Below are 22,206 nucleotides of genomic sequence, written 5' to 3'. Positions count from 1 at the left end.
CCACGTTGTCTTGAACATGACATAAATGGCTCTGTAACACTGCTGATGTATACTTTGCCTCTCTGCTGTACACCAAAGACAACACAGAAATAAATTGTTTAGTGTGGTCTTTTTTCCCCCCCCTCCAGGTCTTGCTCTTACCACCTATGGTTTGTGCTCCGGAACACTTTGAAACCAAACAAAGCTTGGGAAAGTGGCTATGGGAAGCTACAAGTTTAGGTCACATAAATAAAATTTACTTTTATGCTTTAAATTACATCAAGAAGGGAAAATGGGCTACTGTAGAAGAATACAGACAGTGTGGGAACACCAAATTTACAGCAAGCAAGGTAAACAGATTTATAACATGAGGTAAACAAGGCAAATCTGTGGTCTTTGAATTCACACTGAATTCTAGCAGGGAGGAATCCAAAACCTGTTCCATTTATGCAGGGATAGAAAACAAAGCTGAGACTCAGGACAGCAGGCATCAGTGATACACACTAGTGCACACTCTATACACAAACGGAGTGAAATTCTCAGCATGTCGCTTCTGCCAGGCAGCAAATCCTAGCCACTTGCTAGCTCACCTCCAGACAAACCTTTGGGGCTGACAAAAAAACAACTGTGATGCTTGCATGAAATATTACAAAAACATATTTAATTCCACAGACTCAAATATCAACTCCAAAATTGCTGTCCCCTGAATCCCATTTATGAGTTGATTTAAAAAAAAAGAAATTAACAAAAAAAATTAATATTTCCTTGGCGCCTTCTATGAAGATGTTCTCCTAGAAGTAAGAGGCCTTACCCAAGGCAGCCCACCATGCAAGTTCTGATCCTCACAGATACTGGTGTACCAAAGAGTGCCCTTATTCCTTGGCAACAAACTAGCTCACATTCGATACATGTGTCCCCGTTCCTTCAGGCTGTGGCACCTCAGTGAAGTGAGCGAGCCACAGAGCTCGATGAAGCCATGCCTGGAAGCTGGAAGAGCCCGTCACGCTGCTGGGACACAGCGGGACAGGCCCGGCTCTCTCCAGGTTTTGTGGTCCAGGGGAGTTGCAGCAGGCCAGGTGAAGGGACAGAGAGCAGCACGTGTGTGACCACAGTCTTTACTCAGAGGGCCATGTGCTTTTCTGGGGCTTGTTTGTGCGCTAAATAGAGGAACAGAATGCTGGACAGCGCGCTAACTAGGAATATCACATCAAACCAACGATGATAGAAGTTGAACTGAAGCTCTCCCAGGACTTCTGTGATAATGGTGCGGTACTCCAGGGGCATGCTCATCCGGATCAGCAGCACTGACGACACAAAGTACATTCCCTGTAAATGAAAACAGAGGAGCAGCAATTACCTCACGAGTGGGTACGTGGTTAGGATAGATCAGCACCCAGAGACACTGCTACATGTGTATGCTTATGCACACCCACAAGCACGCACGCATACACATGGGTACAGGTGTGCCCGTGGTTCCACGTACTCACCATTATCTGTGCTAAAAGCAGAACAATGACGTTGGAGGACTTGCTGCTGGAAATGGCATAGAAGAACTAGAAAGGAAAACACAGCACTGGAAATAAGCAGTCAGGTAAGTGCAATGGGCACCAGCACAGCATGGAAGGTACACACCACTCAATACTTTTGCATTTAAAAAAAAAATTACAAAGCATACTTTCTGGAAGTGTGTCTGTACCCTGCTTTCAGAAACCTGTAGTCTTAGTCAAATATGAATCTCCCTAAGACAGTGGGGAGTCATATGGGGATACATATTAATGTTTAAGTTTAGGTACCAAAAGCCAGGTCAACACAGTAAGTCACAGGTCTTTTGAGTTAATGCCTTTCCAGTTCTACTTGAAGAACCTGCAACTCAGTCTTAAGTCCTTTAATCATCATGTAATCAACTTTATTAATAATTCCTGGCTACAGGATCATTTTGAACCCCTATTTACATCTTTGTGTGCTAGGGCCACAAAGATGATTAAGGGTCTGGAGCATCTCCCCTATGAGGAAAGGCTGAATGAACTGGGGCTGTTCAGCCTTGAGCAAAGAAGACTGAGAGGGAACCTGATCAATCTTTATATATATCTGAAGTGTGGGAGATAACTGAAAAGAGGCTGGTTATTTCTCCTTTGTCTGTGGGGACAGGACAAGGGGCAATGGCCTCAAGTTGGAGCACATGAAGTGCCACACCAATATGCAGAACTTTTTCACAGTGAGGGTGACAGAGCCCTGGGACAGGCTGCCCAGAAGGGTTCTGGACTCTCCTTCTCTGGAGATATTCAAGACCCATCTGGACGCCTCCCTGTGCGACCTGCCCTAAGGAACCTGCTTTGGCAGGGGGGTTGGACCCGATAATCTCTTGAGGCCCCTTCCAGCCCCTACAATTCTGTGATTTAACACCCCACATAACATCATTGTTACTCTTGGGAAGAGATGTAGATAAGAAACTAAGCAGGTAAATATACTGCAGAAGATGTTTTTCCTCTCTTCCTCCCTCTACAAGGGTTTATATTCAGATATTTAAAACATAAGTGTGTATTTAATAAACAGTATTTGCCATGTCTAAAGTTAAAGATGTGGTAACAGCTTTCCTGGCCCAAAATCACGTAAGAGTGTCTTGGCTCTTACCTTTGTAAGTGTTATTAACAATCCTCTGATAGAGGTAACAATGATTATTCCAACCAGGATAAAGGAGATGTGCTGAGACCAGAATTTCACCTGTATCAGCAAGAAGAATACAGTTAAATCTCCAACACTAACCCCATTAACACTGCTTTGTATAGCTGCCAGTGCTTCAGGGTCTTTGTATTTCCTAGTTGTTCAGAGATCCATAGTAGACAGGTATATATAGCATTTTCACAAATATACTGGCAACTGTCTCCTCCAAACACACAAGAAAAGCAGATTTAGTTTACACCATTCAGGATGAACCCTACAGCCACAGGGATACATTTTAAAGTGTAAATGACAGAAAATGTGTGTGACCAGACACACCTAATTACTCTGTAGATAAAGGTATCAGTCTAAGCAAGTTGACTAACCTGTTGCCATTTGCCTGAAACAGACAAGCAAATCACTAGGTCTCCAGCAAGACCCTACCATCCCCACCTAAAACCAGTGTGAAAGCAAAGCTCCTGGTGCATTTTCCCTTCCTTCTCACAAGTCAGAAGTTAAAGACATTCTCAGAGCTTTACTGCTCTCTCCCCAACAGCAGTATGAATTTATTTAGATGAGACAGGAATTACTGAAAAGGCTGTAAGAATCAATAGTGTCTCACATCAAACTGAATTCCCAGATAGTTCACAGTGATCTCAATTCCTCTTGTGACTGGATCAGTCTTCCCCACACGGTCAAAGACAATATTGATGGTTGCCTGCAAGAAAGAGATGGATTTACACTCAAACAAGAAAGCAAAATGCATACCTCACTGTTACACCTGAAACACGTGCTTGACTCTCACTGTCACCAAGGAAAGGGGCAGGGGGCAGCTGGACCATCAGAGGTGCAAAAGGAACACACGTAGGAACTGCTTGTCTAAGGCTCCATACAAAAAAAAAACACCTTGATTTCAACCCAGGGCCAGTTTCTTTCATGATTTTCAGAAGCAGGATTTTAGGGAAACTAGAGCCATTACTTGATGAACTGCATGTGCAGCACAATGCATGCAGGACGTGGCATTTGCTTATCACAGAATCACAGCAGGGTAGGAGTTGGAAGGGACCTCTGGAGATCATCTAGCCCAACCCCCTGACAGAGCAGGATCACCTGCAGCACACTGCACAGGACAGCATCCAGGCATGTTCAGAATGTCTGCAGAGGAGGAGACTCCGCAGCCTCTCCGGGCAGCCGGTGCCAGTATTCTGCCAGCCTTAAGGTGAAGGTTTTCCTCATGTTAAGATGCAACTTCCTGTGTTCCAGTTTGTGCCTGTTGCCCCTTGCCCTGGGCACCACTGAAAAGAGCCTCTAGACATCTGCCCTTCAGATATTTATAAGCATTGACTAGATTCCTTCTCAGTCTTCTCCAGGATAAACAGACACAGCTCTCTCAGCCCTTCTTCATGAGGTAGATGCTCCAGTCCTCTCATCTTTGTAGCCTTCCATTGGACTCCTCTAGTCATTCCCTGTCCTTGAACTGGGGAGCCCAGAACACAGTATTCCAGATGAGGCCTCACCAGGACAGAGTAGATGAGCAGGATAACCTCCCTTGACCTGCTGGCCGCACACTTCTGAATGCACTCTGGGATACCACTGGCCTTCTTGGCCATGAGGGCATATTTCTGGCTTATGGATAATTTCCTTGTTGTCCACCAGGACTTCCAGGTCCTTCTCTGCAGCACTGACTCCTGCCAGTCAACCCCCAACCTGTGCTAGGGCATGGGGTTATTCCCCCCAGGTGCAGGACCCTACACTTGCCTTTGTTGAACTTCATTAGGTTCCTCTCCACTCAGCTCTCCAGCCTGTCCAGGTCTCACTGAACAGCAGCACAGCCTTCTGGTGCATCAGCCACTCCTCCCAACTCTGTACCATCAGCAAGCTTGCTGAGGGTACTCTCAGACCCTTCATCCAGGTCACTGATGACTAGGTCAAACAAGACTGGACACAGTACTGACCCCTGGGGCACTAGCTACAGACCTCCAAGCAGTCTGAGCTGTTTATCACAACCCTTGGAGCTTTGCCATTCAGTTTTATGCCTACATAAAAAGCAATAAACACTTACATACCATGAAGATTTTCCAGACACAATAGATGGAGAAAAAATAACCCAAAAAATTAAAGTATTTTCCCTGGAAGGTTTTGGAGTACTCTATTCTCTCCTGAAAATAAAAAACAGGGGAAGGGGGAAAAGAATTAAAAAAAAAAAGTTATTTCCACAATCACCCACAGTACAAAATTTGAATGGAGCACCAATAGCAGCAAACAGTTTTATTTTAATACAACCCTCTTAATTCAAACTTTTCTGAACTCAAAAAGGTCTGACTCAGAAGTCTCTGAGAGGCTCAAGGGACACACACACCAGTATGCATCAAAAGTGGCCAGAAACTGCCATCTAGATCCCCAGTTAAAGAAACAGACTCTCACTCCACCACATCACAATATTTCAACCTTCACCTGCTGAGCAGCTTTCCATTTCTTGTAACTTTCAAACCAGCCCAGTGTCCCAACACCCAGCTGGGCAGTTCCTCTGCTATGTACCTTTGTTGCGTGCAGGTCAGCAGTTTCCAAAAACAGCTGCCGACTCAACTCTTCTAGGGCATCCACTTCTTGCTGGATAAGGGACAGATCTGGCAAACCAGCACAGTCAAGGCTGCAATACATCACAAATTCCTAATTTAAACCAAAACACTCCCCACCTTCAGCCCAAGGGCCACATCTAATGGTCTGACCACTCTTTTTGATCCAGATCAGGTTTGATTCTTACTGCTCCTCGTTAATACCGCACACAAAGGGATCTCGAGGCTGCATGTATTGCACACTACTCCTTTTTAAGAAGGTAGCAGCAAGCAGCATTTAGGCAGTCACACAAGCTCCTTCCTTCCTCTGCCAGGGGAACACAGCGCAGAAGAGAACCGGAGCTCCCAAAGATCACTGTTCCACCTGGATCAGCATCCCTTGCCCCTGAAGCGCACCATCATGTACCACTCTCATCAGCTCTGTAAACAAAGCTGCTGAGTCACTGCTCTAAGAGATCAGTGATCTTTGCAAAGAGCCTAGTCAAACACCCAAATTCTGATTTTAACAGCTAGCGGGAAAGGAGAGAGTCCTGAGCCTTAAATATGCAAACAGCACACTTCGGGTGTGGTCTGGCACAAACCATTGGTAGGCAAGTGTAAGCTAGAGAAACACAGACCTTGTAATTCCCACCAGGTGCCTTCCACCCCCTTCACATGGGCAGAACATCAGCTATTCACCTGTTCTCATCTACCTTTATGTCACACCACTATAGCACCAGTGGCCAGCCTATATCACAAGGACAATTTCTTTGGTCAGCAAGCTGCTTCCTACCCTTCTGTTTCTCACAGCTCTCCAACATGGCCAGAAATCCAACTATAGGCTATGTAAATTGTTCCACCACCTCAGCCATCCCCAATGGTTTGCTCAATTATGTCACATGTTCTCCATCCTGGAAGACTGTATTGCAAGTCACGAGAAAGTTACGTGTGCAGGTCAGTCATGTGGCCAGAGGATACACCGAAGAGAAAGTCAGTGATGTGATGGGGTAGACACCTGCAACGTGACACCCTAAGTGCAGCATCTGTCCTGCGACTTGCTGCACAGCTCAACCAGAGTGATGCAACAGCACATTTATGGGGCAGAGCGGCAGCAAATGACTCCCAACTGTGTCACAGCAAAACTATGGAGTCCAACCCCTGGGCAAAAGGTCAGACAGTGCAGTGCAAGACAGTAAGCTTCCCCAGGAGCCTTTTGCTTGGGCTGCTGGAACGTGTTGAAACACCAAAGCTTTGTAACTAGCCCAACTCTCACTCTTTCAAAAGAGAAGAAAGCTGGAGCCACCTCCCAAGGCAGGTGCCAGCATGCAGATGAAGGATACTTTCACTGCCTGCAACAGACGTTGTAACACTTTTTATCATTCCCCAGAATCCAGTGGGTTTGTTGTGCACTTCTCCTCTCTGGAACATTGTCCTGTGAGCCACAGCTATCCTGAAAGAACAGAAAACACAAGTCCTTAGGAGTAAAGTATTTTTATTTTAAAACTCAAAGCCAAAAAAACAGTTCCTTAGAAGACACCATTAAACTGAACTCACTGCAAACAGATGCCACTTTTTTTTTTTTTAATTTCCTAAGCACCTGCCTTGCTTGACAACATTCTGTTGATTAGCTATGGAGTAGAGCCCAGATCTAATCAAGTGAGATTCAATGAGACACTTACAAAGACTTTCCATTCAGGATCCTGCTTCAATCCTTGAAGAGATTTAAACCAATTAAAAAATAAAAATTGAAATGGATTTCTCAGTCCTATCAGTCGCTTTCCTTTCCTCAAACACATGACTAGGCTATTTAAAGTTCAGAAATCAGAAGACTACTCATGCTCCTCTCTCCCCTTGAACACCTCTGCTTTATCACTGCACATCCGCCTCCTCCACCGGACAGTGAGCGGTGGATGGCATGCAGCAGCACCCTGTGATATGCTGTCACTCACTACTGAGCTGCATGACAAGCTGCTGTGAAGCAGACACACGCAAATCCGTCACTGGACAGAACCACCAGACGCTTCAGGCAATCCGAACGTGGCTCCTAAAGCTAATTCCAACGCTACAGCGACAGCTGCGTGTTGTCCCTCACACCCCCGTGTGCACCGCAGCATAATCCCCAGGAGCAGCGCTGGCTTCTGGCCCCATTCCCTCACATTTCTCCCCATTGAAATCTGTAAGCCAGTTATCCTTTCCTAAGCTGAAAACTATTCATAGGATTGTCAGGGCGACCCGGGATTTGACAGCGCTGAGGCCCCGTCTTGTTGCTGCAGCTCATCCTGCTACGCTTGGCACCGAGCCGCCTTCAAGGCTGCTGATAAGCTGTGTGATTTTAGAAGAAAAAAAGAAGTCCTCCAAAAGAAACAGCCTTGGGGTACCCCACCTAACACAAAGAAGCACATATGGCCAGAGACTACAAATGACAGAGCTCTTACATCGACTCAGTTCACCCCAATAGCTGCCAAATACAAGAACTGCACATTGAATCCTTGCTTTCTTCCCGGTACCCAGTTCACACGTTCCATCCCATGCGGCCCACGGCACTGCAGCCAAAACACAGCTATGCCAAGGTGAAGCAGAAGGCTCTAAGTCTACAAAGGCAAATCTTTTGAGAGGTGACAGGGATCTCTGCACCCACACAGCAGTCAGGAGTTCTGAAGACCTCAGCGAAAGGATCCACAAGCAAAAGTCACACACTTTGCCTGCAGAGATATGCAATTTATTTCCACATCAGACAGGCTGATTTGACTCCAACACAAAGAAAAATGAAGCAACAGTGTCACAAAATACAGGTATTTCAAACCTGAGGCTTCGTTATGTCACACCTGCCAGGACAAGTATAGAGAACCTGTCAGCCTTGGAGGCAAGTTTCCATAAGGCTTTACTTGATTACACTCAGCAGAGAGAGAACAACAACTCCTGTTCAAAAAGTATCAGGGAAACAACCTCCAAAAACTACCTCCTGCTGACAAGGAAGCCGGTATGACTACAGCTTGGTATCAGAAGGAACACCACGATCCACAAAGGAAACTAAAACGCTTTATGTTCTGTTCCCTTATGACCCTTGTGTCCATCAAGAACTTCTGAGCTATCAGGAGGTCTGAAAAGGTGGCCAGCAACTGACAATTGATGGGACTACAGCGTTTCCCCCACACACTGTAAATCACCGCTATTCCCGCTTGCTCTGCCAAATGCTCTGGGTTGCGTCTGGGCTGATACACAACTGACTTCCTAAGCTTTGCTTCCTATGAGCACACAGTCCAATTACACCAGCCACTGCTCCCTGTCAAAGCAGAAAGAGAACAAGTTCTACAGAACCTGAGCTTCTGCTATTCCTTGTACACTTCTGAGACTACACAGTTTTGGGTTGAGTTTTTTTGTTGAGTTTAAGCACAAATACACATATTTCAGTACAGTTCCCAAGCAATTAACACACTTTATGTGGCCCTTCATAACGAGTACAATGTTGCTATATTCAGGTTTCCTGGCCACAGGAAGGCAAGAAAGTGCTCATCAGTTCAAGTCCCAGACATCCTTACTTTCACCCCAGTATCACCCTCCCCGGGTCAGGGGTCCAAAAACGCTAAACCAAACAAAAGAGCACAGAGCCAGAAGCAGCTCTACACAGCACCTTTTAACTCCAAAGCCAGTATTCTAGTATGCTTCTACTCAATTAAATCAACTAAACCCGAGTAATTAAATTCTCTCACTACTTACAGCCTCACACATGATCACAAATACCGAGTTAACATTTGTTCACCACTTAACATTTTCACAAGTAAGGAAAGGGTTATGCTTAAACTACACTTTCATATGCTAATCCTGATTAACAGATACACATGTTGGTGACTAATTCAGCAAGGTTTGACTACCTAAAAACTGCCCCCATCATACATTAAAGGGTGACATTAAAGCATTAGTGCACCAAAAGTAAAGTCTTGAGGACTGTTGTGAGGACTCAGCGTCAGACAGTCAAACCTTTGTAGTGACTGTGGTAATTGTATTTATTCTGTACAACTAGTAAGGCATGTAATACATAATTTGTAACAGCACACAAAGATCTTTTCACTGTAAATGAAATGACATTGTTTCCCAAAATAGCTTTTTCACTTGTGGTACATGGAATGAGCTAAACCAACAAAAGCAACGTTCTGATGGCGTGCTTGTGCACTACACTACATCCACACTGCCAACACTCTGTGATTCCTCAAAACCTAACTCATGTAAACCTTGCCACGTGCAAGAATATAGCTTGTCCACACTGGCTCACCAGCCAGCTCCAGCTCTGACCAGGAAACACCAGACCCACGGAGCGGGAGAGCACTCAATATGTATGAGCTAACTGCTGTACTGAAGCTGCCAGTAAGAGGGTGAGCAGCAGTGGCTTTAAGGGTCACCTACTCATCAGGAGAGAAAGATGCCCACCTCACAGACTAGCCAAGCTGCCATCCCAGAGTTACCATTTGCCCTGGAAGCCTAACCTGTGCCACTGCAGTAAGGGACAGTGCTATTTAGTGTGTGCGTCTGAGGGAAGATAAAAGGAAGTTGCCTATCAGGCCAGAACAAAACACAGCACAGCCCAAACCAATTCAGCCATGTAGCCCTGAAAGGACTAGTAATTCTGGTAATTTCATGAAGCACCTCATACCACTCTGACTGAAAATCCTTGAAATAAACCACTTCATGCTACTGCTGCATGCTCACCTTTTCTTCTTGCTAACAATCATGTCCATAGTCTGGAGGAGTCGTCGTTCCAAAGCCAGAATATCTGCATCTGTCACGTTCCTGCAAAACCAAGACACCCAATCAGGGCTGCTACCCCATTTCAGATGAAATACACAACATGCCCATCAAACAAAGGAGAGAGAAACCTGTATAAGGAGAACATGTTTCAGCAGCAGAAATGGTTCTAGCACATAGACATGGCAATAGCTAGATTCAGAAAGAGTCATGAAAATCTTGAGTCCATGCCATGGGAAAAACAGAATCTCCAAAAAGCAGGCAAAATATTTCACAAAGCTGCAGTTACCTGAGAAAGTAGGACATGTAAGTGTATGGACAGTTGACAGCCCCAAATCCTGACAGCAAAGCCATGAGTGTCACCCCAATCACACCCACACGGCTGATGAGTTGCTCTATAGACAGGATTCCTAAGAGGGGAAAAACACAGCATCAGTAACCTTGTTCTCTTCACCCTGCTCCACACTTGGTGCCTTCACAACATAACACACACACCGAGCTGCTTTATGAATCAGACTGCCTTCCCATTGCAATGACTGGAGGTAATAGGAAGTGCAGTCAGGGACTAGGCAACAGGTAGGAAGTCTCCCTCCCTTGGAAAGCACATTACCATGCTTAAAAACAGGGATGACAAAGGTGAAGGCAGACCTGGAGACGATTAACAGTCAACAATTTGTTTGTAAACTAATACATTAATGATTTCCCTTTGCTGAGGTGGGAACACAGATCATCCACCAGACACTATAAAGCAGGTACCTTCCACAAAGCCACATCTGCAATAACCAGGATTAGAGTTATCAAACCAGCTGGTCCTAGCAAACTGGCTGAAAAACATCTGGACCACAGAGAGGAAGCCCTATCCTGTCCTTGTCGTTAGAAGTGACCCTTCCAGATGAGATGCAATTTGCACTTGTAGGACACCGGAGTTGTGACAGCATGGGAAACTTACACTGCTCCTGGTTGTTCAGCACTCATCTTGCGACCTCACACACACACCTCCTTGAGGTGGCCACCTCAGTATTCCACCTGAGTACCAAGTGGACTCTAAAACATGTATCTGCATAACACAGCACAAACATGGAGCCTGTGCTGTAAGCAACACCAAGCACTGAAGTTGCATTTCTTCTTCTCAGCCATTAAACGCAGACTTCAACCTGTCTTCACAGGATACAGCACCACGTGCTATTAAACATCACTCGCTTTTTAGGGAGCTAGTTACAGAGCAGCTGCTACACACAGCACATTTGGAGCTTACATGATTGCAAAGCTGAGATGGCCAAGCGCCAAGCCACATTTCATGCTTCAGAGAAGGGGAATAAATGATGAAAACAAGTCAAAAAGACTTCACAAAGGGAGACCAAGACACCCAGTCATGTGCATAGAGATTTACATGAGCTACAGAATGTGCTACAATACACTGGCCTTTTGCCCTACACACTGTTAGACAGCAGCAGTTAAAACAGAGGTGCCTTCAAAATGACATGACATTCCACTGGTCAAAGCAATGCCTCCCTGTAACACCCACAGCAACCCCACTCCTGCCATCGGCTCAGATAAAGCAAGTGTTTTCTCCAATCAGATCATGATAAGAGGTGTATTAAAATACCAGTACATAACTGAGTACAGCATAATCTGCCTCCTCCTATGGGATCCCAGACTCAGGTCTATTCAACAAACAGACCAACCAGGGCTTTTGACCCGGAGCGCTGACTGACAATACCTTTCCCAGCTGCGACACGCTGCCAACACCATTCCCTGGCAAGGCACCCCCTGATGCCAGCACAGGTACCTGAAAGGCCCCCGCTAGTCAGCACAATTCCCCAGCTGCAGCACACCTCCATACGTGCAGACGGACAGCGTGGGGCACACCGCAACAGACACTACAGGTAAGGTACTGCAGCGTGAGGGGCTCATCAAGCACGGCCTCCTGTCACCTCTGCCTCCACAAGAGGATCCCACCTGTCTGAGTTGGGCCACCACCGCACAACAGAGCCCTGCAGCAGCCTTGTCAGTGCACACAGGACAGCAGGGAAAAAAGCCTCGAATCGTTTGCTCTACCCCTGTGACTACACCTGGTACGGGAAGGCACCGTACAACTATTAAGTGGAGGTATCATCCTGTAAAGCACAGGCTAAAAATAAAAAACACCCCACCCCCAGTTCTGGAAATCTGCATTTGTCATGCAGCTTCCCAGAACCTCGTCAGTGATCTAAAGAGGATGACCTGAACCCCACAGCTAAGTTCCCACTGTGTTGTTACGCTCTGCCAACTCAAGCGCCTTCTGCAACTCAATGCAGATAGAGGTTTTACTTGGCAGTGAAACACCAGGCAAAGGGATCTGCACTACATACCAGCTGTTGTATTTCAGTGGCAAATGACACAATTACAAAACACAGACACGCAGCTCTCCTATGAAAGTTTTAGGATGACAGATGAAAGGGTGAGCAGACCCTACAGCAGTTGGCATCCTTCAATTTTTCTCTTACAGATTCATGCAGAGTAAAGTACCTTCCTAGAGAACAGAAATATTAAGCTGATGGTTATACATGCAGACAGACATTTTCACCAACTGGAGTGAAACTGAATTTCACCTGTTGAGAACCACACAGAAACAATTCTCTAGTGCAGGGAATAATGGCAGCCTAAGTTACACAGGAAATCCAGGTGACAAATAGTCCTGTTCTTACAGAGCTGTAAGACACATTGAGGTGCCCAAAGGATTCAGTACAGTTATGAAAATGTTAACAAGCTCTGCTGCACCCAAACTAACACAAGTGCACACAGTATCTTCACATTATAAATACTCTTGGTTCCGTGATGCAGCACTGATTCTGCAAAGAAACAGCTCTGGCATCCAGTTTATCTTACCAGCTCACATTCTAGTACCATCCAACTATACTGCCTCTGGGCTCAGGTGCTATACAAAGCTGTACCACAGCTAGCATGCACTGCCAGAGGTGCTGCTGGCTACAGCCTGCACAGCTCTGGCCTTCAAGCACCCTGCCATGTTTTGTGAACTGGACAGTCACCTATGTTAGGCTGACCTGATTCCAGTCACAAGAAACAGTAACATGACTGAAAAAAATCAGATGAAGGATTTGTTGCCAATTCTCTTCTTAAGTAAGTTAGATTTAGTCTCCACAAGAAAAGAAACAAGTGAATAAAAATTGTGATCAACTTTTTGTGGATATGTAACCTCAAAAAGTACACTCTGTTCTTACATACCCTAGGTTCAGGTAGGACTCATTCACGTCCCTAAAGTTTTCCTGTGATATTGGAGGAAAACTAATGCAAGTAATTCAAGGTATATCCACTCATTTCTGTCAGGCTGACGGCATTCAGATTGCAGATTTCAAAGTACAGCAGATCCTCAGTTGCAAGAATTAGTTTCTCCAGTCCTAACCACAGAGCTGCAATAACACAGTAATAACTCCAAGATAAAAAGTGAGATAAGAAAGCCTGTTTTCAGGAGGAAAGGAATGAGCAAGAACATGAAACTTACCATGTTTTGGGCTGAGGATAGGAAATGGATCGCCCAGCTTCCAGAAGAAATACATGAATGTCAACCAAAGAACACAGGCAAAAAGCAGTTTCTGTCTGTGCACTAATGGAGAAGAAAAAAGAGAGTATTTTAAAGGTGGTCTTCCTCTAGGGCTTTTTCTAGCAAGTAAAATTGCTACATCCGTCCAAAGGCTGCTCTGAGCACAGTTAGCCAAGACAGGTGGTTAGCCAAGACAGCTGTCAAGTGATAGCTACAGCTAGCAGGATGCACCCCTTCACTTCCTACAGAACCAGCTATTTGAGACACCACTGTTTGTGACAGCCAGTGCAGCGATGCACCACCCCGGCTGTTCCCTGTGAAGGTATGGAAAGGGCTGCACTAGGAGCTGGGGAACACTGAGCTGCACCTTTCTGATGTGACTCTCAACATGAAACTGACAACTTCAGCATACCAGCACTACACATGTGATACTGCCGACCCACATGCCTAAATGCAATACAAAAGAGCCATGAGTATCAATAGCTCAGGGGTAAATGTCCAGCAGCACGCGGAGGATGCCTCACCCAGACAGCAGTAAGCAAAAAAAGCAAAAGTAATTTATTGAGCTTCTCTGGCTCATTTATTTTACCCACTAGCAGAACAACACACCCTTGCCAAGGATTGCCAGAGTATGGCTGCAAGCTTAAAGTTGTAAAGGAACACATTCCACTAACGTTTCCCTAAAGTGCTTGACTTTGTCAAAACCCATAAAGAAAAGCTACATTTGTTGGGGGCTCAGATAAAGTACCTCCTAACTGCTCAATAAACAGCTCCTGCTACAGCATTAAGTTTCACAGAGGCGCTACCCAGCCCGAGCAAAGCTGGGGGAAGGAGGGAGCTACAGGGCTAGCGTCCAGCATCTCTCTGGCTCTCTCAGAAAAGCCATTTCCCATGGCTGTGCGCGGCCTCGAGCCAGCAGCCCCGCTGCCACAGGCCCAGTACTCACACAATCTGATGTTGCTCACAACAAAGTAGCCGATGTAGAAAGGTACCATGAAGACCAGGATGAGCAAAATGACGCACAGGTTCAGCTTCCAGTGAAAATACCGGGAGCTAAAATAAAGCCAAAACACTGATTAGCATGCAACATCAATACAATAGATTTCTCAAACATAATCACCAGTCAGTACAGCCCTTTCAGCCACATCAAACACACTGGATAGTATTGGCCTAGCACACGGAATACTTTGGATTTTGTTAGTTGCTTGGGCTGGGGAGAGGCAGGTGGGTCCAGTTTGGTTTTTTGTTTTGATTTGGTTTTTAATATAGATCTCAAGAAAGTGTATTTCAAGATTAACAACTACCCAAAAATATCAACTGGGCTATTTTATTAAATACTGTATTTTCTACAGTAGCTAATGCCATTTGCAGTAGATCATTTGATTTACTGCTCATCCAGCTGAACATTAAATCAAATTATTTACTGCAAATGGCATCAGCTACCACAGAAAATACAGTATTTGATAAAACAGTATACCATACAAAACTAAGCATAAGCAGTAATTAATTTTGCAGTGGGTGGCTGAACCACAACAGGGCTAATTCAAATTGAAACAAAAATATTTAACATCCATAACCTAACGCTTCGCTTCAAAGCGAGTTGTCTCACGTGCAAAACACTGCAGAGCAAGAATTTAAAAATACACATATATGCCAAAATGATCCAGTACTCCTCTGGCCAAAGGAGATTCACCTTGGCTGAAGTGACTTTTCACTCAGCTTTAAGAGAAAACCACACATTCTGTTCCCAATATTAACTCACATCCGCTTTAGGCCTCCTTGGGGAAGGAGAAATTACGAGGATCCTTGTCACTTCTTCGTAGCTAATTCAGAGGCAAACATTTTCATCTATGTTGAAGTCCAGCCCTTTACCAAAATTTATAAAAGCATTCTCCTCAGTGATCTCTCTGGCTCTCACCTCCACAGATTAGTAACACACAGTCAGAACTAACACCACCTTTTATCAGTTTCATACCTCTTGTCGTGCCATTCCTTTGACTGCTCTCCTATACGAGTACAGTGAGAGAGAATAAATAGGAAACCCAGCCAGCCTCTCTGTGTTACTGTTCTCTTACCTTTCCTACCAACTTCTGAAGTAGGCAGCTTGTAACAGCCTTTTTATGTAAAAGTCCTCACCCTGTGTAAAGGGAGGATGCACCTTTGATTCACAAATGCCGTACCACTACAGTAGTCTTCACTCCATACTTAGCTTCACATCTTGCTTGCTGCTCTGACCACCACAGAAAAACCAGCACTTACAGTTTCTATGGTCCTCACCATCTGAAAAGGGCTCTTCAGCGTGGTACAAAGCTTCACAACACTCCCATAAAAGAAACAGTTTCTTTTAACTTCAACAAATGGAGAAAGACAAAGACTAAAGCCTTGCCCCAAGGACCTACACCACACTAATAGTAACTGCACGGAAAAACAGGAGATTAAGGTTTCTAGTCTCAAATCCTACTGCTCAAGAGTCTTTGTTGAGCTTTTGACAAATTTCTCACTCAATTTCCCTGACCCAAGACTAAGCTATTAATTTAGAAGTTGGACTGAAGCTCCTGAACACAAGGCAAGTCTGTCCTTGAGTGAGCTCCCAGACTCACCTGCTGTTCAGCACCCCCAAAATCTCAAAGATGATGAGTTCAAACATGGTACAAGAGAAGGCAAATGTCACAGAGAAGATCACCTGGACCACATACTGTCGCACCTGCAACAAAGACAACAAACCAGAGACATCAGGCATTTCCATTCCTAGAATGGCACCTTGATACCCCCCCCCCACCCCAGGAACAAAATACAAGTCACAAGGTACAGCAGCACACAACTGGGGCTGTTGCTTCAATGCCCTTTATCTAACGGGAGGAAACCGACAGTCTGTGAGAAAGCAGAGGGCAAACTCACCAGCTGCTCAGTACTCCACTGACTACAGCTACTGGCTCATTTAAATGGAGACACCTCACACAGAAGGGATGTCAAATATGCAGTGCCCTATGTTCACTTGATGCTTGTTAACAGAGCTCTTTGATCTTAACCTTAGATTTAAATGTAAGAGCCATATCAGGAAAAACTTTTTTGGGTCGGAATTCAGCTGGCATTTGAGCCATTTGAGATTTATCCTATCCAACCCTCACAACCAATTCAGCTACAATGGATGCACCTCACTGAAGTCTGAAGTTAACCACTCAACCTGTGTCACAAAAATTTTACAGTTACATAAGGCAGGCTTACTCAGGTGAAAGGCAGAGCAGTCACCCCCACACCACCTGTAATTTTTGTTTCATTTAACCTCAGCCAGTACAGAAACTTTCACTGGCCTCAGAAAAAATCATTTCTTCAGATATCTAGGAGTCTACAAAAGTGACTGTAAAGACATTTACAAACTTAAAGAGAGAAAAAAGGCCAAACACAGTTTAAAAAATATTTCTATGATTGGGAGTAACTTTTAAGATACAGTACCGCAATGAAAGGCTCCTTCTCACCTCATAATCCTTGAAGAGCTTACGCATGAAGAACAGCCACCCAAATCCAAAGAACAGCACCTGCAGAAGGGACCAAGCACTCAACATCTGAATCCAGCAATGTGCAAAACACAAAGCGACTTCGCTACTGACCCCAGCTGAAAGAAATGGGAGGAAAAGGGCTGGGCCGAAGTACCCAAGATCAGCAGAAGATTAAAACTTGCCACTGCACTGTGGAGAGAATAATGTTTTAAACATTCATGAGATGGAAGACAACCTTATGTACAGTCCAAACAAGACAGCCCAGTTCTGTATTCCCAAGTCCTCAGTTCCTGGCCTGGGAGAATCCATTGCACGGCTCCTTACTGTTTCAGTCTTCTACTCAACAGAATTAAAATTTATGGCTTTTACAGAAAACACAGAATGGAGGCAAATGTCCACAACACACACATCTTCTAGGGACGAGTACATTTTCTTAATATATCTGCTGCTTCTTTAAGACTAGAAAAGGATTTGTTTTTTTCTGGAGAGGTCTTCACACTAAATCTGGTTACCCACTGGCCCAGCGTGGGTGAAGAATGTTTAAAGCACCTCTAAGGTAGGGAAAAGGCAGCGCTGAATGCCTGAAACTACAATCTGGAGTTGAAGCAAGCAAGCCACATGGACAAGGTGGGTGAAGCAGGACAAGCTCTGCTTTCAGGGCACTCCTCAACATTCAGTTAAGTTTCAACACACACCTGAAGGGACAAAGTTAATAACATGGTTATTTTGCAGATGACTTAAATGAAATAAATAGAAATTAAGCACCATGGTCAAAACTGTAATCACCCATCTTCAGCCAGAACAAGGAGACTGAGTTGTCAGGCCTTCCATGGGTAGCCACACCTATTCCTCAGAAGACTGAAAATAATTGTAATGATATAAAAGATCCCAAACAAATGTTTTGGCTTTTTCTTTTTTTTTTTTAAATAAAAAGGTAGCCTTGGCCAAAGCAAAGAGAAAAAGCAAAACATGTCAGAAAGCATGGGACAAAGATAGCATTTCTTCTCAGCGCACGTGGAAGAGGGCAAAGCATTTGGTCCCCCTCTGGAAACAGGAAACTTTCAAAGACAAAAAGTCAGGAATCATTGTGGATGATTTCACTGTGCACCAGGAGTAACCGGATCCCAGCTGTGGCAAAGGTAACAGACTAGCATGATTGACAGACAAAGAATACCTGGGCAAGGAGGATCAAACTTATCTGGTAAAAGCTGGCAAAACTTGTCTGAGGAGGACTTCAGACTTTAAAGTCATTAATAGCGAAAAGGTCAGATAGCCCATAAGCCTCCTATCTGCAGGTCGCAAGTTAAAGTGAGTATGATAAGTAAGTGGTATTTACATAAAGTAATTCCCCATTTAACAGTGGGGAGAAGGGAAAAGGCAGAGACAAGCTCTAAAAAATACACAAATAAAGTAAAAGAGATTAAGAGACAGGTACAATAATACCAGAGGAAATTATACATGAAGATTGCACTTCCCTTGTGTTAAGGGTTGTACGAAAGCACAGAATTAAATGATCTTAACTGTTCACACTCTAAGGCATCCCAGGTGACTGATTTTAAAGTCAGAAAATTCTTGAGCATTTGACAATTCCATGCAGCAACTTAAATGTCTGACTAGCTACTTCTGAAGATGATGAGTAGATCGAAGCTGCCATCACAAATAAAAGAAAAGCAATTAGACAAGCTAGATCTTAGAATGCAAAGCAAATGCTGGGAAAGCTTTTGTTCTGGATGAATTGTTAACAGTATCAAAGCTACTCTCAGGCCGCTGACATGAGCAAAAATCAAAGCACTATCAGGTAGGAGGGCACTGTACTTATCTAAGAAGGCCAAAAGCTGTCCTGAAAACTGTCAGGATAGCTACAGAGTCGTGCATGAAAGTCTACATAAGACAACCAACTGCTGTCGAGAGGGGAAAGGTCCTCTCTGCTCAGCTCGTCCCTCCTCATTACAGAACAAAACTTTCCCACCAGCTCAGAAGCTCATCACATCCCTCTGTGAGCCAGCTGAACTTATTTAAACCAAATACCGGAGAGAGGTCAAGGGAGTGAGTATGGCTGTGCAGCAGAGCGGGAGGGAAGAGGGAGCAGAAGCGTCCCCTTTGGCAGAGGGAAACAGTTGGACCACCTCAGTTGCCCGAGGGCAACAAAGGGTATTTCGATACAAGGAGGAGAGGGAAGCCAAAGAGAAGGCAGTGACAAGACAAATGATTAGCAAGCAAGGCTAGTGATGGAGGAGGGAGCATTTCCTCCCACCAAACAAACAGGCCGTTTCCAAAGTACGCTGAGGCCACGAGGCACTTCCCAGTGATGAGAGACAGGGCGACACCCAGAAAAAGGGAAGGCTGAAAGGGCTTTTAGGTGGCTCCCGCTGGCGTGCAGCCAGAGACTAACCCAAAGATCACTCTGAAGAAAGAAAAAGCTGAAGTAGCGCCTGACTAAAGCAGCCGTTTCGCGCGGCGCTTCTTCCAACTCCTCAAGGCAGGTCACGGCGAGCCCTCCCGAGCCGGGGACAAGCCGGCTGCTGCGGGGCGAGCCCGGGACAGGAGGCACCAACCATCCCCCCTCCTGCAGGGCGTGCGGGGCAAGGGCAGCGCTGCGCGGCGGGCAGCCCGGCCGGCCCTGGCAGCTGCCGCCGGGGGAACCCGGAGCCGCCGAAGCGGCTCCTCTCCCCACAACCTTACGCGCCGGGGCACGTCGGACCGGGCGGCCGCACGAGAGCGGCGGCCACCGCGGGAGGGAGGGAGGGCAGGTGTAACGGGGCAAGCGGGCAGCCCGGCACTCCCAAACGTGGGGCGGGGTGGCGGGGGGTAGTGGGGTATCCCTTCCCCCCCCCCCCCCCCTTGCTGCCGGGCGCTGAGCGCATCCAGGCGCGGAGCCGCTCCCTCCGCTCGGCGGGCGAGGCCGTAGGGCAGCGGGGCGACCACCGCTGACGTCAGCGAGGCGGCACGCCGTAGCCGTTGACGCAGCTCCGCGCCCCCACCGCCTCTCAGCCCGACCCTGGGGGGAGGGGGGGGGGGGGGGGGGGGGTCCGCACGCCCCGCGCGCCGGGCCGCGCGCACGCGCACTCGCCGGCACCGCCTCCATTCAACTCCCACCGGCCGTTCCCTGAGCGGTGGCGGGGACGGGAGGGGTGGGTGAGGTCAGGCCGCGGCGAGGCCCAGCCCTGCCCCGCCACCACCCCCCCTCCAGGGCGGGGGAATCGCGCCGCAGAGCAGCGAGCTACCTGGGAGGTGACCATGATGCTGGAGTCGATGAGGAAGCTCATGGCGGCCGCCACCGGCCCCGCTTCCGGGCCCCGCTCGCGCCGGCCGCTGCAGCGCGCAGGCGCGCAGAGCCTGCCTCAGCCCTCCCGGCGGCGGGGATGAGGCGGGGCAGGGGCGGGGCCGGGAGAGCTCCGCCCCGCAGCGGCACCGACCCGGCGGGGCGGGATCCCCGGTGTTGCCCGAGGGGTGGGCCGGGCGGCTGGGGCTGTTTGGCTGCTGCCGCCGGCCGGACGCGCGGAGCGAGCCCGAAGCCCGTTGTTCCTGCCAGCTGTGCCCTGCTGGCCGCGCAGGGAAGGCGCGGGAGGTGCAAACACCGCCCTGCCGCCTCCCCGCAGCGTTCACTCCCCTGCGGCCGCGGAGCGCGGCCAGCCGCGGCGGCTCCGCGCCCGTGTCCCCACCGACGGGCCGGGCGGTGCCCCACGGGGGCCCTTGCCCACCTCCCTCAGCGCCGAGGGGGCGGGCCGGGGGCCGGGCCCTTCCCACAGCTAGGACGGAGCAAGGCGCGGAGCCAGGAGGGAAGGGGCCGTTCAAACGGGGAATTTCCTGGCGCCTGTCGGTGCGAGATCCGCTCCCTCGCCTCGTAGTCCCGCCCCTGCTCGCGGCTCACGGAGCTTGTGCGTTTGGTTTCCCTCTTAAAACCACCCCTGGCCTTGGCGGCTCCCGGCCTGCGGAACAGTCAGTCATACGGGAAGAGAAAGGCTCGAGTGGGGTTAGTTGGGGGCTGAACAAAGCACGGAGCCCTTGCTGACGGAAAACCAGGAACCTTTATTCATTGCCACTCATTCCAGTAGGAAAGCAGATCTACGTGTGGCTGTGCCGAGTCACGGGGTTAGTCACACAGTCCCTTTGGAGTGTCCAGTTTGCTGCCTGGCTGGCAGTTGTCTTGGCCTGAAATGCGTCTCCTTGTCCGCAGCATCGCAGAGAGAAAAAAGCCGTTCAGCTGAACCGAGGGAGCAGGTTATCGTACCTGCTCTGAGGCCTTTCCTCTTCTTCCTTCCTATTTAGAAACTGATCTTTCCTGAAGTGATGAGATTCCTGAGTTTGGAGGGTTTTGTGGTTGTTTTCTTCTGTATCGGTAGGTTGTGGGGTAAGGTGTAGTTGTTGGATGTTTTTAAAAGACAGAAGTTAACAGGAAATCCTGTAAAATAAATTATACAAAGCCAAATTCTGCTCTTGTTTACACCTTGGCAGCTCCACTCACTTCCACGCAAGGTTAAAAAACAAGGCAGAGTTTGGTCATAGCTCTTTACACTTTCTGCTGTGCATGTGTTTATAAATAGGCTTGAAACATGCCTCTGCTTAGCTGCAAATTACTGACCCTTGAGCCTGAGGACAAACACACAGGGAAGAAGGTAATTTCTGCTGGAAAAACTCAGAGCCATCCCCACCCCTTGCCCCATCCCCAGGATTTCTCCTTCAGGGAAGACAAAAAGTGTAAAAATAAAGTGGGAAATTTATTCCTTGTTGTTCCTCCTTCCATAGCTGCTGACGTACACGTGTGTGGGGAAGGGTCTGTGACACTGCACAGGTAGAAAGGAGACTTCTGAGTTGCAGTAGCTTCATTCAACAGAATATAGATGGAGGTGGGCAGAGAGGAGGGGCGGCACATGAGGAAGGGCTGGTCAGTATACTGGCAGGGTTCCCCTCAGTTCCCTATTTTATTCTTCCACATATAGAAGTGTGAATGTGGCTATTTCAACTTCAGTTTGTAGAGGGAACTAAAGTCTTTCAAGTAAAGCGGAAAGGTGGAGCATATTGAATTAAAGCAATTCGTTGGCCAAGAGTATATTTAGAAATAGCACAGGTTTCCAGAAGGTGCTACGGGGCATATTCATGACAAATAGGCTTAGCTGGCAGCCAGCCATCCGTTTTCTTTTCTCTCCAGAGGTTTTCATAAACAGGAGCTCTGAAGCTGGGAGTAATCCAGCATCACTCTGATTTCTGAATTTCTTTCGAATTTATTTGTGGTGAG

General features: G+C 47.1%; 1 protein-coding gene across 1 annotated transcript; it reads right to left on the bottom strand.

The window, feature by feature from the left end:
* Positions 1 to 258: 258 nt before the first annotated feature.
* Positions 259 to 20,236, bottom strand: GPR89B (G protein-coupled receptor 89B; the record flags this gene model as incomplete). The annotated part of the gene is made up of 14 exons (XM_084273299.1): positions 259 to 1,305; positions 1,467 to 1,532; positions 2,611 to 2,700; positions 3,260 to 3,355; positions 4,704 to 4,796; positions 5,176 to 5,264; positions 6,533 to 6,642; positions 9,897 to 9,977; positions 10,222 to 10,342; positions 13,435 to 13,536; positions 14,420 to 14,526; positions 16,074 to 16,177; positions 16,950 to 17,009; positions 20,195 to 20,236. 14 exons carry the CDS (start codon positions 20,234 to 20,236, stop codon positions 1,099 to 1,101), a joined length of 1,368 nt encoding a protein of 455 aa, XP_084129425.1. The 3' UTR covers positions 259 to 1,098.
* Between the last annotated feature and the right edge of the window lie 1,970 nt (positions 20,237 to 22,206).

Source organism: Gallinula chloropus (assembly GCF_964237585.1).
Source record: "Gallinula chloropus genome assembly, chromosome: 1".
Classification (NCBI taxonomy): domain Eukaryota; kingdom Metazoa; phylum Chordata; class Aves; order Gruiformes; family Rallidae; genus Gallinula; species Gallinula chloropus.
Note: the sequence above shows the minus strand (reverse complement) of the source record. Positions and strands in the feature narration are given on the sequence as shown.